The sequence below is a fragment of the Cetorhinus maximus genome, unplaced genomic scaffold (assembly GCF_964194155.1).
Source record: "Cetorhinus maximus unplaced genomic scaffold, sCetMax3.hap1.1 HAP1_SCAFFOLD_2384, whole genome shotgun sequence".
Lineage (NCBI taxonomy): Eukaryota > Metazoa > Chordata > Chondrichthyes > Lamniformes > Cetorhinidae > Cetorhinus > Cetorhinus maximus.
The window spans coordinates 30,960-47,961 of NW_027598323.1; the positions used below are offsets into that span (position 1 = coordinate 30,960).

At 49.5% G+C, this 17,002-nt stretch overlaps 1 protein-coding gene across 1 annotated transcript; it reads left to right on the plus strand.

Annotated features, from left to right (window-relative positions):
- Positions 1-222: 222 nt before the first annotated feature.
- Positions 223-14,647, plus strand: LOC144677313 (immunoglobulin superfamily member 1-like; the record flags this gene model as incomplete). The annotated part of the gene is made up of 3 exons (XM_078537450.1): positions 223-349; positions 9,662-9,964; positions 14,351-14,647. Coding segments are annotated over exons 1-3 (727 nt in total), but the record flags the coding sequence as incomplete, so codon positions are not given.
- Positions 14,648-17,002: the final 2,355 nt, after the last annotated feature.

The window sequence follows — 17,002 nt, forward strand, 5'->3', positions numbered from 1 at the left end:
CTCCCTCCCCCACCCCCCTCCCCGTCTCGTTTCTCGCCTTCAGACCAGCCGACCAAGCCGCACATCCAGCTGTTCCGCACATCTGGCAAGTATTCCATCGGCGAGTACGTGAGCATCAGGTGCACCGCCTCCTCCATCTTCAGCGGGGCCATCTTCCTGCTGCTCAAGGTCGATGGGGAGAGCCCCGTGGCCTACCAGGCCGTGCCAACGGCAGGATTCTCGATGACCTTCTCCATCGCCAACCTCACCTACGCCGACAACGGGTATTACCTCTGCCTCTACCAGCTCAAGAGGTCGGGAAAACTGTACAACTCCTCGGAGAGTGAGCGTGTCAAAGTGACCGTGACAGGTAAGGCTGGTCAACCCTTTCAGGGCTCAGATGACGGGCTGGCAGAAGAGTTTCGGCTCCTCCCCCTGAAGGGAAATAAGAACACGTAGAGAAAGGGGGGAGTGGCAGGTGGAGCAAAAGAGAAGGCCGGGGATAGGTTAGAGGCCCAGGGTAGATTGAATGTTAAAGCTGGCACCGAGCACGGGGCAAAGAGAGCGGTAATGAGAGCATGAAAGGCTAAAGCTTTTGGTCCGGAGTGGATGTTAATAGCAGAATAACGGTCAGCCCTGTCTGAAAGCGAAATAGCAGAATGTGTAAAGAGCTGAATGAAGGTCAGCACTGGTCCAGTGTAGGTGTTAATAGCAGAATAAAGGTCAGCACTGTCTGAAAGCGAAATAGCAGAATGTGTAAAAAGCTGATGAAGGACAGAGCTGGTCCAGAGTAGGTGTTAATAGCAGAATGAAGGTCAGCACTGTCTGAAAGCGAAATAGCAGAATGTGTAAAGAGCTGAATGAAGGACAGTGCTGGTCCAGAGTAGGTGTTAATAGCAGATTGAAGGTCAGCACTGTCTGAAATGAAAAAAAAAATACTTGAGAACAAGATACGGACTGACACTTTTGAGAAAAAATATCACTTTGTTCAGTGTTTATCTTTGCAATGATACAATTCAGAAAAATAAACACATTATAAAGAGGACAAAGAAAACATCTTTAGTGGGTGCAAGAGGGACACGGGAGATCTCGATCTCTGCCCTGCCATTTGGAAATGGCCCCTGTAAAAGTTGGTTCCGAGGGTTAATTCGAAACCCTCATCAGACATTAGTTGCAACCGTGGAGTTTGCGTTTACTGCGGCTGTCAAGGAGCATGCACTGCACCACGCAGGCCAAGCTTGGGGGCAGGAACTCGGAGTGAGTGACGGTACCGAAGTGAGAATGTCACTGAATTGGAAACCTGGGGCCCTGGGATCGAATCCCATCACAGTTGGTGGGTGGTGGAATCTGAATTCGATCAAAATCACTGGCATCTACCTGGCCGAGTGGGAAAGTTGGCCTGTGTACCAAAAGCAGGGTAAATCCAACCTAGCCAATTACCACACCATTGGTCTACCCTCGATTATCAGTGAAGCAATGGAAGGGGCTATCAAGCGGCACTTGCTTAGCAATAACCTGCTCACTGATGCCCAGTTTGGGTTCTGCCAGGGCCGCTCAGCTCCTGACCTCGTTACAGCCTTGCTTCAAGCATAGGAGCTGAACTCCTGAGGTGAGGTGAGGGTGACCGCCCTTGACATCAAGGCAGCATTTGACCAAGTGTGGCATCAAGGAGCCCTAGCAAAACTGGAGTCAATAGGAATCACGGGCAAAACTCTCCGCTGGTTGGAGTCATAGCAAGCACAAAGGAAGATGGTTGTGGTGGTTGGAGGTCTGTTATCTCAGCTGCAGGAGTCCCTAAGGGCAGTGTCCTAGGCCCAACCACCTTCAGCTGCTCCATCAATGACCTTCCTTCCATCGTAAGGTCAGAAGTGGGGAATGTTCGCTGATGGTTGCACAATGTTCAGCACCATTCGCGACTCCTCAGATACTGAAGCAGCCCATGTCCAAATGCAGCAAGACCTGAACAGTATCTAGGCTTGGGCTGACAAGGCAAGTGACATTTGTGACACACAGTGACCATCTCCAACAAGAGAGAACCCAACCATCGCCCCTTGATGTTCAATGGCCCACCCCATTATCAACATCCTTGGAGTTCCCACTGACCAGAAACTGAACTGGGACCAGCCATATAAATACTGCGACTACAATAGCAGGTCAGATGCTAGGAACCCTGTGGTGAGTAACTCACCCCCTGACTCCCCAAAGCCTGTCCACCATCTACAGGGCACAAGTCAGGAGGGTGATGGGATACTCCCCAATTGCCTGGATGAGTGCAGCTCCCACAACACTCAAGAAGCTGGACATTGTCCTGGAAAAATCAGCCTGCTTTATTGGCCACAACTTCACAGTAGCAGCAGTGTGTGTACCATCTACAAGATGCACTGCAGCAACTCACCAAGGCTCCTTAGGCAGCACCTTCCAAACCCACGACCACTACCACCTATAAAGAAAAGAACAGCGGATAGATGTGAACACCTACACCTGGAAATTCCACACCAATTCACTCAACATCCTGACTTGGAAATATATTGGCCGTTCCTTCACTGTCACTGGGTCAAAATCCTGGATCTCCCTCCCTAACAGCACTGTGGGTGTACCTACGTCACAGGGACAAGATCCTGGAACTCCCTCCCTAACAGCACTGTGGGTGTACCTACACCACACGGACAAAATCCTGGAACTCCCTCCCTAACAGCACTGTGGGTGTACCTACACCACAGGGACAAAATCCTGGAACTCCCTCCCTAACAGCGCTGTGGGTGTACCTACACCACAGGGGACAAAATCCTGGAACTCCCTCCCTAACAGCACTGTGGGTGTACCTGCACCACATGGACAAAATCCTGGAACTCCCTCCCTAACAGCACTGTGGGTGTACCTACACCACAGGGACAAAATCCTGGAACTCCCTCCCTAACAGCGCTGTGGGTTTGCCTACACCACACGGACAAAATCCTGGAACTCCCTCCCTAACAGCACTGTGGGTGTACCTACACCACAGGGACAAAATCCTGGAACTCCCTCCCTAACAGCACTGTGGGTGTACCTACACCACAGGGACAAAATCCTGGAACTCCCTCCCTAACAGCGCTGTGGGTGTACCTACACCACAGGGACAAAATCCTGGAACTCCCTCCCTAACAGCACTGTGGGTGTACCTACACCACAGGGACAAAATCCTGGAACTCCCTCCCTAACAGCGCTGTGGGTGTACCTACACCACATGGACAAAATCCTGGATCTCCCTCCCTAACAGCACTGTGGGTGTACCTACACCACAGGGACAAAATCCTGGAACTCCCTCCCTAACAGCGCTGTGGGTGTACCTACACCACAGGGACAAAATCCTGGAACTCCCTCCCTAACAGCACTGTGGGTGTACCTACACCACACGGACAAAATCCTGGAACTCCCTAACAGCACTGTGGGTGTACCTACACCACAGGGGACAAAATCCTGGAACTCTCTCCCTAACAGCACTGTGAGTGTACCTACACCACAGGGACAAAATCCTGGAACTCCCTCTCTAACAGCGCTGTGGGTGTACCTACACCACAGGGACAAAATCCTGGAACTCCCTCTCTAACAGCACTGTGGGTGTACCTACACCACAGGGACAAAATCCTGGAACTCCCTAACAGCACTGTGGGTGTACCTACACCGCAGGGACAAAATCCTGGAACTCCCTCCCTAACAGCGCTGTGGGTGTACCTACACCACAGGGACTGCAGTGGTTCAAGAAGGCAGCTCACCCACCACCTTCTTAAGGGCATCGAGCGATGGGCATTGAATACTGGCCCAGCCAGAGAAACCCACATCTCGTGAATAAATTTTTAAAAGTCAGGAACTTCATGTCTTATTAATGACCAGGGGGGGAAAAATCCATCTCGTTCACCAATCCTCTTTAGGGAAATATATCTTCTGTTCTTTATGTGGTCTAACCTACCTATGACTCCAGACACTCAGCAATATGGTTGGCTCTACACTCCCTGGAACCTGCACCATGTGGATTGTGCGGGTGTACCCACACTACGCGGACTGCAGCGGTTCTAGAAGACAGTTGGCCACCAGCCTCTCCAGGGTCAATTAGAGATGGGCAGTTAATGCTGCACCTTGCCAGCAACGCCCACATCCCACGATTGAATGATACAAGGACCAGCTGTTGGTACACTGCTGCCACTCTCTGCCACCTCCGCAGCATCCACCTTGTTAATTTGACTTGAGGCTAGCAGATTGCCCGCATCAAGTTTCTGACAGTGCGCGTTCATCAAATAATGAGTCTTGCATGACAATTTTGACTGTTCCTCATTGACGGTTGTCTCCGCTGAGCATTATGGTAAGTAAAAAGTCAGCTTGGGCAGAATTGCATTGGCAGGCAATTAAACGCATTGCCTCACTGTCCAGTCCCACGTACTGTGTGGGAATGCACTTTGGGAAAGGAAGGACTGGCAAACTGGAGCTCATTTCTCCTTGGTGAAAGAAATAAAGGATGGCTGACCGAGCTGAGGTCTTTAAAACTACGAAAGGCTTTAATAGGGTGGGCGCTCTTCATTAACTGGACCGTTAATGTAAGATAGCTACCGAAAATCCAACCGGGAAGTCGGGATGAACTTCCTTTACCCAAATGATGGTGAGAACACTGAGCTTTGTTGCCTGAGGGAGAGTTCGAGGTGAATCCTACAGATGCATTTGAGGGGAAGCTAAACAAACAGACAAAGGCACTGGGCACACGTTTGCAGTAGACAGGGAGTGAGGCCTGGTGATGTGGGATTTAGGTGGGGAGGCCCGAATGGAGCATAAACACTTGGGCACGATCGAGGCTTGGGTGGGTACCACAGGGGCTTGGCACCTTTGTTGGCACCTTTAGTCGTACTTAAATTTCATTTTTGTTAGTCTTCTTTCAGAGTTTCTCTTTGTTTTCGCAGTTTCCCTTTAAGGGGCTGCCATTTAATTTGCCCCCTTGTTTTATTAATTGAGTTTAATTGTTTTTTTACCCCCGAAAATAGTATAAACACTAGCAGGCGCTGCTTTGGTGTTGCATGTATAAAGTTATGAGGGGGTGTATTTAGGGTAGACAGGGACTTTTCCCCTTGATAGAGGGATCAATAATCAGGGGGCATAGATTTAAGGTAAGGGGCAGGAGGTTTAGAGGGGATGTGAGGAAGAATTTTTTTCACCCAGAGGGTGGTGGGAATCTGGAACTCACTGCCTGTAAGGGTGGTAGAGGCAGAAACCCTCATAACATTTAAGAAGTATTTGATTGTGTACTTGTGATGCCTTGGCATATAAGGCTATGGGCCTAGTGCTGGCAAATGGGATTAGAATAGACCATAAGACATAGGAGCTGAAATTAGGCCATTCGGCCCATCGAGTCTGCTCCGCCATTCAATCATGGCTGATAATTTTCTCAACCCCATTCTCCCGCCTTCTCCCCATAACCTTTGATCCCCTTACCAATCAAGAACCTATCTATCTCGCTCTTGAATACACTCAATGACCTGGCCTCCACAGCCTTCTGTGGCAATGAATTCCATAGATTCACCACTCTCTGGCTAAAGAAGTTTCTCCTCATCTCTGTTCTAAAAGGTCTTCCCTTTACTCTGAGGCTGTGCCCTCGGGTCCTAGTCTCTCCTACTAATGGAAACATCTTCCCCACATCCACTCTATCCAGGCCTTTCATTATTCTGTAAGTTTCAATCAGATCCCCTCCCTCATCCTTCTAAACTCCATCCAGTATAGACCCAGAGTCCTCAAATGTTCCTCATATGTTAAGCCTTTCATTCCTGGGATCGTTCTCGTGAACCTCCTCTGGACCCTCTCCAGGTGCCAGCACTAGTTAGGTACTTGTTTGACCGGCGCAGACTAGATGGGCCCAAGGGCCTTTTTCTGTGACTCTATCACTCTATGCCAAATGTGGTGTTATATGGAATCCTCTGCAATCCACAGAGTTGGCTGTTAGGCTAAGGGTGCCAACGCTGGGGTTCCTCCCCACCCAGTCCCCCCCCGCAATCACCCTACTTCTTCCACATTTCGTGCTGTTTGCCCTCACCCTCGCTTGCAAACCCCTCCGTGGTCTCACCCGCTCCCCATCCCCAATTCTGAAGTCTCCTCCAACCCCACAACCCTTTGATCTGCCCTGCTGTCACCCAGTTCCACCCTCCTCGAGCATCAGCGACAATCATTAGGAAGGCAAATGGGATGCTGGTTCCTTACTGAAAGGGCGGTGGTGGAGAGTGGGGTAGAAATGTAGGGAAGGGCTTGCTACAACGATACAGGGCATTCGTGAGTCTGCGTATCATTAATATCTCCTCACTGAAGGAAGGGTATACTTGTAGCGGAGGCAGTTGAGGTGCATTGTTGGCCTACTGTTAATGCACTAGGCTAATGCAGGTTCAAATCCCTCCCGGAACTCCTCCTGCCTTTTTTACCCGTGTCGGAGGCTACTTAACCCGACACGTGTGTGGAAGATGCCAGCTCCCAATGTGGCCCCCTCCTCTGCATTGCCGGGGGAGACTAAACGCAGACTGGGTGCCTGCTTTGCGGAACACCTTCGGTCTGTCCGCAAGCATGACCCAAACCTCCCTGTCGCTTGCCATTTCAACACTCCCACCCTGTTCTCTTGCCCACATGTCCGTCCTTGGCTTGCTGCATTGTTCCAGTGAAGCTCAACGCAAACTGGAGGAACAGCACCTCATCTTCCGACCGGGCGCTTTACAGCCTTCCAGGCTGAATATTGAGTCCAACAACTTCAGACCACGAACTCTCTCCTCCGTCTCGACCGCACCCTTTTGAAATCCATTTTTTAACGTTGAATTTAAATTTAAATTTATTTTTATGCGTTATTTATTGATTGATTCGTTCAGTTTTTTTTGATCCTTTACCCCCAGTCACCACACCCCACCCTCCAAAAAGGGCCATCTATCACTTGTTCCTATGTTGTGATCTCACTGAACGCTGACCCTTCTGCTATTCAGACATTCCGCTATTGTACCTTTATGCCACCATCAACACCTTCTTTAGACTTTAACGCTATCATTAACACTCCCTTCGTCTTGTGTCCAAGACATCTTTGTCGATCTCTCCTGAGATCACACCTACCGCCAACCTTCCACCTTGTTCCCCCTGCTCCACCCCCAGTATAAAATGCATCAAATGTCTACTGCTGTCCAGCTCTGAAGGAGGGCCATACGGAGATGAAACATTAAGCCTGTTTCTCTCTGTGTAGACGCAGGATGGGGTGGGATCGGACCAGCTGCGGACTACGCACCGCCTCTGTCCTTACGTCCTCTTGCGGCCAATTGAGTTAGCTCAGCAGGAGCTGCGTGGGATGGGCAGAGACGATCTGACAGTGGCCATTTTGGGGAACTTCTCACCCGCCGGGGCCCCCCCCACTTCAGAACCCTTCTGGAAGGGTCCCGCCACTTTGTAGCATCACAGGTGTGCGATATGAACACCAGGGCTAAGGAAATGGTTGGGGGCAAAACGAGTGGGGCCTGAGCGACCGCGCCGAACACACAGTGCTTGGTATTTAGTGCAGTCAGCGCTATCTAATTCTATGTCAGACAGATGTTCTACCCAGTGAGTTCCTGTTGTGACTTGCCAAGATGATCCCGCTTTCGGTCTAACGATGTTGACACGAACGTATGAATTAGGAGCGGGAGTAGACCACTCGGCCCCTCCAACCTGCTCGCCCATCCAATAAGACCATGCCTGATTTAATTGTAACCTCAACCCCACATTCCTGCCTCTCCCTGATTAGCCCTTCACCCCTCCTTGTTTACCAAGAATCGATCTTGCCTTAAAAATATTCAAAAACTCTACTTCCACCGGCCTTTTGAGGAAGAGGGTGCCAAAGACTCATGAACCCCAGAGAGAAGAAAACATCACAAGTCACAATGCACTTAATATGACTGGACTGATAAAGTTCAGCTTCGTAAATGTGCAATGGATGTAAGAAATATCAAATGGAGTTTTGAGGCAGAGTCTTTGAATGTTTTTAAGGCCGAGGTAGATCGATTCTTGATTAACAAGGGGGGGGTGAAAGGTTATCGGAGGGTGGGGGGGGAGGCCGGAATGTGGGGTCGAGGTTACAATCAGATCAGGCATGATCTAATTGAATGGGGGAGCGGACTCGAGGGGCCGAATGGCCTACCCCTGCTCCTCATTCATATATTTGTATGCTGTTCAGTTTTGGCGTCTAAGTTCCGAAGAAGAGTCATATTGGACTCGAAACGTTAAGTCTTTTTCTCCCTTCACAGATGCTCCCAGACCTGCTGAGTTTTTACGACACTTTCTGTTATTTTTTATCTAGAACTCCGAACGTGGTTTTATGTTACAAAGTAAGAGGTGACGCCTGAGCCTTTGGCCAGAGTTGTCCTCACTGGAGTTTAGAAGAATAAGAGGCGTCTTGATGGATGCATATAGGACCCTCAGGGGATTTGACAGGGTGGATGTGGAGAGGATGTTTCCCCTTGTGGGAGAATCTAAACCTAGACATAGAATCTAGACCTTAGGTCGCCACATTATAGGAAGGATGTGATTGCACTGGAGGGGGTGCAGAGGAGATTCAGCAGGATGTTGCCTGGGATGAAACATTTGAGTTATGAAGAGAGGTTGGATAGACTTGGGTTGTTTTTGTTGGATTAAAGAAGACTGAGGGGCGACCTGATCGAGATGTACAAGATTATGAGGGGCATGGACAAGGTGGATAGGGAGCAGCTGTTCCCCTTAGTTGAAGGGTCAGTCATAGGTGGACATAAGTTCAAGGTGAGGGGCAGGAGGTTTAGGGGGGAATGTGAGGAAAAACATTTTTACCCAGAGGGTGGTGAGGGTCTGGAATGCGCTGCCTGGGAGGGTGGTGGAGGTGGGTTAGCCTCACACCCTTTAAAAAGTACCTGGATGAGCACTTGGTGCGTCATAAACATTCAAGGCGATGGGGCCAAGTGCTGGTCAATGGGATTAGGGAGGTAGGTCAGGACGTTTCTCACAGTGTCGGTGCAGACTCGATGGGCCGAAGGGCCTCTTCTGCACTGTGTGTGTGATTCTGTGATAGACGTCACTGTTTGTAAATATGGGTTCGTCCATTTAAATGGAGACGAGGAGAATTTCCTTCTCTCAAAGGTTGGTGAGCCTTTGGAACTCTCTTCCCCAAAAGGCGTTGGGAATAGGGTCTTTAAATATGTTTAAGGCCGAGCGTGATAGATTCTGGTTAAGCAAGGGGCGGGGTGGGTGAAAGGTTATTGGGGGGGTCGGCCGGAATGTGGGGCTGAGGTTACAATCAGATTGGCCGTCAGCTTATTGAATGGCGGGGCAGGCTCGAGGGGCCGAGTGGCCTCCTCCTGTTCCTGCTTCATATGTTCGGACAGCGCGGGATTGAAACAGGTAACCTTTGCTCTGTATATTTCTGAATGGGGAGGAAACTCATCCTGGCTAAGAATGGAGAACAGGCCGTGTTGCATTCGTTGCTTGGTCCAATTCCCCGCCCGGTCGCCGTCCTATCAACATGCCCGTGGAGCTGAAATCGAGCGGGATTTAGAATAGGCGATGTAAAGGTGACCCGGGGCGAATTTCTAGAGCCAATGATGCCCCCCTCCACCCAACCCCGGCCAAAACGGTTTGACCCGGGCCTCTGGAGCAAAGCGATTCACCCGTGATCACTCTCTCTTTCTTTCCCCCGCCTCAGATGTCCTGTTGCGGCCCTCGATTTCGGTGTTGCGGACGTCCGGCATGTTCGTCCAAGGCGAGGCCGTCAACTTCCGCTGCTCGTCGGCCAGCGTCTTCGCGGTGATCACCTTCTACCTCTACAAAGTGGGCGAGTCGGGACCGGTGGCCTCGGTGGGGCCGACGTCAGCCTCCAGCGCCATCCTGACCATCCACAACATCAGCATGCACCAGGAAGGCTACTTCACTTGCATGTTCAAAGTGCTGATCAACCACAAGATGCACTCGTCCACTCACAGTGACCGGGTCCAGGTCGCCATCACAAGTGAGTCGCCGATTTTCACCCCCCACCCCCGCTTTCTGGTTTCGAGGTCGCTCTGCATGAGTGACTGAGGCAAAGAGGCAGAGGGCGACATTTCTAAAAGTAAAAATAAAAAACTGCGGATGCTGGAAATCCAAAACAGAAACAGAAACACCTGGAAAAACTCAGCAGGTCTGGCAGCATCGGCGGAGAGGGGAGCACAGTTGACGTTTCGAGTCCTCGTGACCCTTCAACAGAACTAAGTAAAATTAGGAAAGGGGTGAAATATAAAAGCTGGTTTAAGGTGGGGGGTTTGTTGGGACAAATAGCCAGTGATAGGTGGAGATAACCAAAATCTGTCACAGATAAAAGCGCAAAGAGGTGTTGAAGGTGGTGATATTATCTAAAGGAATGTGCTAATTAAGAGTGGAAGACAGGACAGATAAGGTGCAGATGGCTCTAGTGGGGGGTGGGGAATACTAAAAGGTAGAAATAAACAATGGTGGAAATACATTTTAAAATAATGGAAATAGGTGGGAAAAGAAAAAATCTGTATAAATTATTGGGCTCAATATTGAGTTCAACAATTTTAGATCTTGAACTCTCTCCTCCATTCCTACCCGCTTCCCGTTTCTTCCCCCTCCTTTTTGTTTTTTCCAATAATTTATATAGATTTGTCTTTTCCCACCTATTTCCATTATTTTTAAATGTATTTGCACCCATTGTTTATCTCTACCTTTTAGTATTCCCCCACCCCCCACTAGAGCCATCTGCACCTTATCTGCCCTGTCTGCTACTCTTAATTAGCACATTCCTCTAGATAATATCACCACCTTCAACACCTCTTTGTTCTTTTGTCTATGACAGATTTTGGTTATCTCCACCTATCACTGGTTGCTTGTCCCAACAAACTCCATCCCCCCCCAACTCATCCCCTTAAACCAGCTTATATTTCACCCCTTTCCTAAGTTTACTTAGTTCTGTTGAAGGGTCATGAGGACTCGAAACGTCAACTGTGCTCTTCTCCGCCAATGCTGCCAGACCTGCCGAGTTTTTCCTGGTATTTCTGTTTCTGTTTTAGCGATGGATCTGAGTTTGCTGATGAGGCCAAGCTAGGGTGGGAAGGTAAGCTGCGGGGAGGAGACTGAGAGGCTGCAAGTCGGGCGAGTGGGCAAAAGGTGACTGATGGGAATGTAACGCAGCGGAGTGCAAGGCTGTTTACTTTGGCCGTGAGACTGAAAGAAAACAGAATTTTTTTCTTTATCTAAAAAGGTGAGGGAATTATAAGTGTCGATGATCAAAGGGTGTGTTTGTAGAAGGAACACGGAAAGTTAGCATGCAGGCGTAGCAAGTAAGGAGGAAGGCAAATGGCATGTTGGCCTTTATTGCAATGGGATTGGAGTACAAGAATGAAGAAGCCTTGCTACTGTTGTGCAGGGTTTTTGGTGAGACCCCATCTGGAATATGGTGCGCAGTTCTGGTCTCCGTGTTAAATGAAGGATGTACTTGCACTGGAGGTGGTGCAGTGAAGGGTTCACTAAATTGGTCCCTGGGATGAGAGGCTGTGTAAACTGGGTTTATATTAGAACCATAGAACCATAGAACACTACAGCACAGAAAAACAGGCCATTCGGCCCTTCTAGTCTGTGCCGAAATATTATTCCGCTAGTCCCATTGACCTGCACCCAGTCCATAAGCCTCCAGACCTTTCCCATTCATGTATCTATCCAATTTATTCTTAAAACTTAAGAGTGAGCCCGCATTTACCACGTCAGATGGTAGCTCGTTCCACACTCTCACCACTCTCTGAGTGAAGAAGTTCCCCCTAATGTTCCCCCTAAACCTTTCCCCTTTCACCCTAAAGCCATGTCCTCTCGTGTTTATCTCTCCTAATCTAAGTGGAAAGAGCCTACTCGCATTTACTCTGTCTATACCCCTCACAATTTTGTAAACTTCTATCAAATCTCCCCTCATCCTTCTACGCTCCAAGGAATAAAGTCCTAACCTGTTTAATCTTTCCCTGTAACTCAACTCCTGAAGACCCGGCAACATCCTAGTAAATCTTCTCCGCACTCTCTCAATCTTACTGATATCCTTCCTGTAGTTAGGCGACCAGAACTGCACACAATACTCCAAAGTTGGCCTCACCAATGTCTTATACAACCTCACCATAACATCCCAACTCCTATACTCAATACTTTGATTTATGAAGGCCAGTGTGCCAAAAGCATTCTTTACAACCTTGTCTACCTGTGATGCCACTTTCCGGGAATTATGTATCTGAACTCCCAGATCCCTTTGTTCCTCCGCACTCCTCAGTGCCCTACCATTTACTGTGTATGTCCTACCTTGGTTTGTCCTTCCAAAATGTAACACCTCACACTTTTCCGCATTAAATTCCATCTGCCATTTTCTGGCCCATTTTTCCAGTTGGTCCAGATCCCTCTGGAGATATTCTCTGGAGTTTAGAAGAATGGGAGGCGATCTCATTGAGACCTGCAGGATTGTGAAGGGGTTTCCCAGTGTGGGCGCCGAGGGGTCGATTCCGCTGGTCGGGGGGAATCTAAAACGCGGGGGGCACAATGTCGGGATAAGGGGGCCGATCATTTAGGACTGAGATGAGAAGGAATGCCTTCACTCGAAGGGTTGGGAATCTAGCCCAGAGGATTGTGAATGCTCCATCGTTGAGGGCCGGGATGGACAGATTTTTGGCCTCTCCGTTAATGGTGGGATATGGGGAGCGAGCAGGAAAATGGAGTGGAATCCCAAGTTTAGCTGTGAGCACATTGAATGGTAGAGCAGGCTCGATGGGCCGAATGGTCTACTCCAATCCCTGTTTCTTATGCCCTTGTGTCCCCCTGAAATAGATACTTAAACGTGCATACGTCACACGATGGTCACCATAGCCTTAGGGAAACAAGGGAGATTTACCACAATGGTAGCCTCTGTATGGGAATCTAGTTGTGTGGAGCCACTGGGGGTTGCTTTAGACCAGGGAACGTTCAACTAAGGTTGGTAGCTTGGCGCCAAGAATGAGCAACATGAAAGAGAATAGAGAACTCATGCATGTTCTCCTCAGAACAAAGAAGGTTATGTGGAGATTTCATTGCGTTGATCAAAATTATCAGGGGCTTTAATAGACTAGGGGTGGGGGTAGGCGTGAAAGTGTGGGGGCGGAAGGTGGGACAGGTTTCCTGGCCAATAACAAAAGGATACACAGTTAAGATAAGATAATTGAGGTTTAGATGCAGGTTCAGAAGTCAGGAGTCAAGTTCATGGTGCAGCTCATTTATACATGCTAGAAGCAATGTACATTTATACTCAGGGACCCGGTCGCTTCAGACAAAAGAAATATGGTCAAACCTTATGCCTTTGGTTGAAGCCGGGAGCCTGGGGAGCCTACAGTGCTCCGTTGCTGTCTCCATGGCAACGCGTCGAACAACCCGATTCAGCCGGCCCGCCAAACGGCACCCGTTTGTCCCGTCGCCAACATCGCAGTGACGCTTGGAGACTTGGTGCTCGGGTGTTTTCCCTGATGAGCGTCAGGCGTGAATCTTTGACGAGGCTGTCTCTCGTTTCGGCGTCAGTCCTGTTCTGCGCTGCGAGCGACTGAGACATACGATAAACGTCAGATAAGGCGAGATGCAACAATGGGGCAGGCGCTCGTGTAGTTACGAGCCACGATATTTGAAGACATCCATGTGTTCCTCCTCGTGAGGTGATGTTGAGCCCCTCCTACATTCGCTCATACACTCCTGCCTTATAGACCTTGCAATTCTTTATTCTTAAGAGGGCAACAAACTTACGAGGATATATACATTTTAAAAAGGTACTCATAAAATTTACAACATACGTTTGCAGAAAACAGCTTAGCGTCTGATACAAAGGGTTCCCTGAAGACTTTGAAGATGAGATTCAATTCTCTTAGATACTGCCGAATCTCAGACATGTACATCTTCTCTCAATCATAGTAAGTTTGTTCGTCAGTGGTAATGGCTTCCTCTTCCATGACACCCAAACCTTCCTCATCTTGATGGAACATATCCATTAGTACCTTATTGGCACACATGGCCCCTTTAATGTCTTGTTGGGTGATTTCGTAGTGTCGTATGTTTCGTACACCTCTCATGCTTTGCAAGATGGTGGTTCTGCTTGCAGAGGTGCAGGATTATATTCTGCATGGCCCTACCTCCTCCCTGAGCTTAACTCACCACCACCCCACCTCCCCCCCCCAACACCAATCGCCCCCCTCCCCCACCACCTTCCCACTGTAGAAATCAGGATTCTGGCTCCCCAGGAAGGGGCAACCTTGTCCGTCAATGCACAGCGGGGGTAAGAGATGCCAAAAGATTGGGTTGACTTGCGTTCAGGCCTTGCGTTCACAAGAGTTGCCTCCCTTTTATCTTTCAGGCAAGGCAGAACGACCCACGATATCCAGGAACACCGAGTTTCATCTGTACCCCCAGGGGCAGCTACTCACCCTGCTCTGCACAGCCCCGAAAGCCTACCGGACCCGCAATTTCCAGCTGTACCAGAATGGGCTGGAGATAAGCACCAGGTTGACCGTGCGCGACTCAGTTGCGGAGTTCACCATGGTGAACACGACGATGGCCAATCAGGGAGACTACACTTGCGCGTACCGGACAACCATCGCCGGGCGGGAGTACAACTCCACCCAGAGTGAATCCCTCGCGATCGCTATTTCAGGTAGGCAGCCGAAGTCCTGCGCAAAGAAAATCGAGACTCGAAACGAGCACATCCCACATGGTGGCAGCGTCGGGCCGATCGGTGTCAATCTGCTCTCGAACAACGATCCAATTTTTCATTGAAGAGCAAAAAAGAATTGCGGACGCTGGAAATCCGAAACAAAAACAAAAACAAAAAAATAACCTGGAAAAGCTCAGCGGGTCTGGCAGTATCGGCGGAGAGGGAGCACCGCTGACGTTTCGAGTCCTCACGACCCTTCAACAGAACTAAGTAAAAATAGAAGAGAGGTGAAATATAAGCTGGTTTAAGTCAGGGGGGTGGGGGTGGGACAGGTAGAGCTGGATAGAGGGCCAGTGATAGGTGGAGATAACCAAAAGATGTCACAGACAAAAGGACAAAGAGGTGTTGAAGGTGGGGATATTATCTAAGGAATGTGCTAATTAAGGGTAGAACGCAGGACCAGCAAGGTGCAGAGAGCCCTAGTGGGGGTGGGGGTGGGGTGCAGGAATCGATAAAGGCTAATTGTTTTATCTCTACCTTTTAGCCTATTTTGATTCCTTCACCCCACCCCGTCCCCGCTAGGGCTATCTGCACCTTGCCCGTCCTGCTTTCTACCCTTAATTAGCACATTCCTTTCGATAATATCACCACCTTCAACACCTCTTTGTCCTTTTGTCTGTGACATCTTTTGGTTAATCTCCACCTATCACTGGCCCTCTATCCAGCTCTACCTGTCCCACCCCCCCCACCCCCCCCGCCTTAAACCAGCTTATATTTCACATCTCATCTATTTTTACTTAGTTCTGTTGAAGGGTCATTCGGACTTGCTCCTCTCCGCCGATGCTGCCAAACCTGCTGAGTTTTTCCAGGTATTTTTGTTTTTATTTTTGTTTCGAGTTGAAATCGGATTGGATTGGAGGACATTTTGAAAAATGCAGCCCCTTGATATGAAGTTAGCAGGATCGGTGTCCAATAAATGAGCAATTTCAGACTTTGGATACGTGTAGAGAGTAGCCAATATCATATCTGACCATGCACATCTTCCCCTTTGATTAAACAATATTAAACAGAGGACCCAATTCTAAAAGGGGTACCAGGGTCAGAGGGACCTAAAATACATCATTGAAGACGGCAAGGGCAGGTTAAGAAAATCTCTTGTAAAGCATAGAGTACCCTAAGCTTTATTATTAGAGTACAGGAGCAAGGAGGTGATGTTGAATTTGCATCAGACACTAGTTCAGCCTCAGCTGGGGTATTGCGTCCAGTTCTGAGTACCGCTCTTTAGGAAGGTTGTGAAGGCTTTGGAGAGTGCAGAGAAGATTCACGGGAATGGTCCCCGGGATGAGGGACTTGGGTGACGTGGATATATTGGGGAAGGCGGGACTGTCTTCCTTGGAGAAGAGAAGATTGCCAGGAGATTCGATAGGGGTGCTCAAAATCGCGAGGGGGCCTGGACAGGGTAGAAGAGGGTGAACCTGTTCCCATTGGTCGTGGCGGGGGGGGGGAGAGGAGATCAAGAAGGAGAGGGCACGGATTGAAGGGGATCCGGCGGAAGAAGCAACAGCGACCTGGGGAGAAACAGCCTCAGGCATTGGGAGGAGTTCCGGATCTGGAACGCGCTGCCTGAGAAGGCCCGGGGGAGGCAGCTTCAATCGAGGCTTTGAAAAGGGAAGGAAACTGTGGTCTGAAAACGAAGTGTGTGCAGGGTTACAGGGAGAAGGCAGAGGTGGGGCGGGGTGGGGCGGGGTGGGTGGTGAGTTGCTCGGTTGAAGAGCCAGTACAGACAGGATGTGCCGAATAGCCTCCTTCCGTGCTGTGATCATCCTGTAATTCTGCTTGACCCTGCAGTTGAGCTCAGCCAAACAGGGACTTGGAAATGTGGATGGTACAATAGTGGTGGCTTGTATTAGGTAGACAGTAGCTGCCCAACATTCAGCTCGATTTACATCAATGAAATTGTACAGTGGACGGTAAGACGCTGGTAATATCCGCTCCTTTCTCCAGGCGGGGACTATACCAGGCGCCAGTAGCACGATCACCTGTTACTTTGCTCCAGCCACAAGATGAATATGCCAGGATTTTGACCCCGTGACAGTGAAGGAACGGCCGATATATTACCAAGTCAGGATAGCGAGCGACTCGGAGGGGAACTTCCAGGTGGTGGTGTTCAATCTTTTCCATTGTCCTTTTAGACGGTAGTGGTTGTGGGTTTGGAAGGTGCCTGTGGAAGGAGCCTTGGTGAGTTCCTGCAGTGCATCTTGTAGATGGTACACACACTGCTGCTACTGTGCGTCGGTGGTGGAGGGAGTGAATGTTTGTGGATGGGGGTGCCGATCAAGCGAGGCTGCTTTTCCC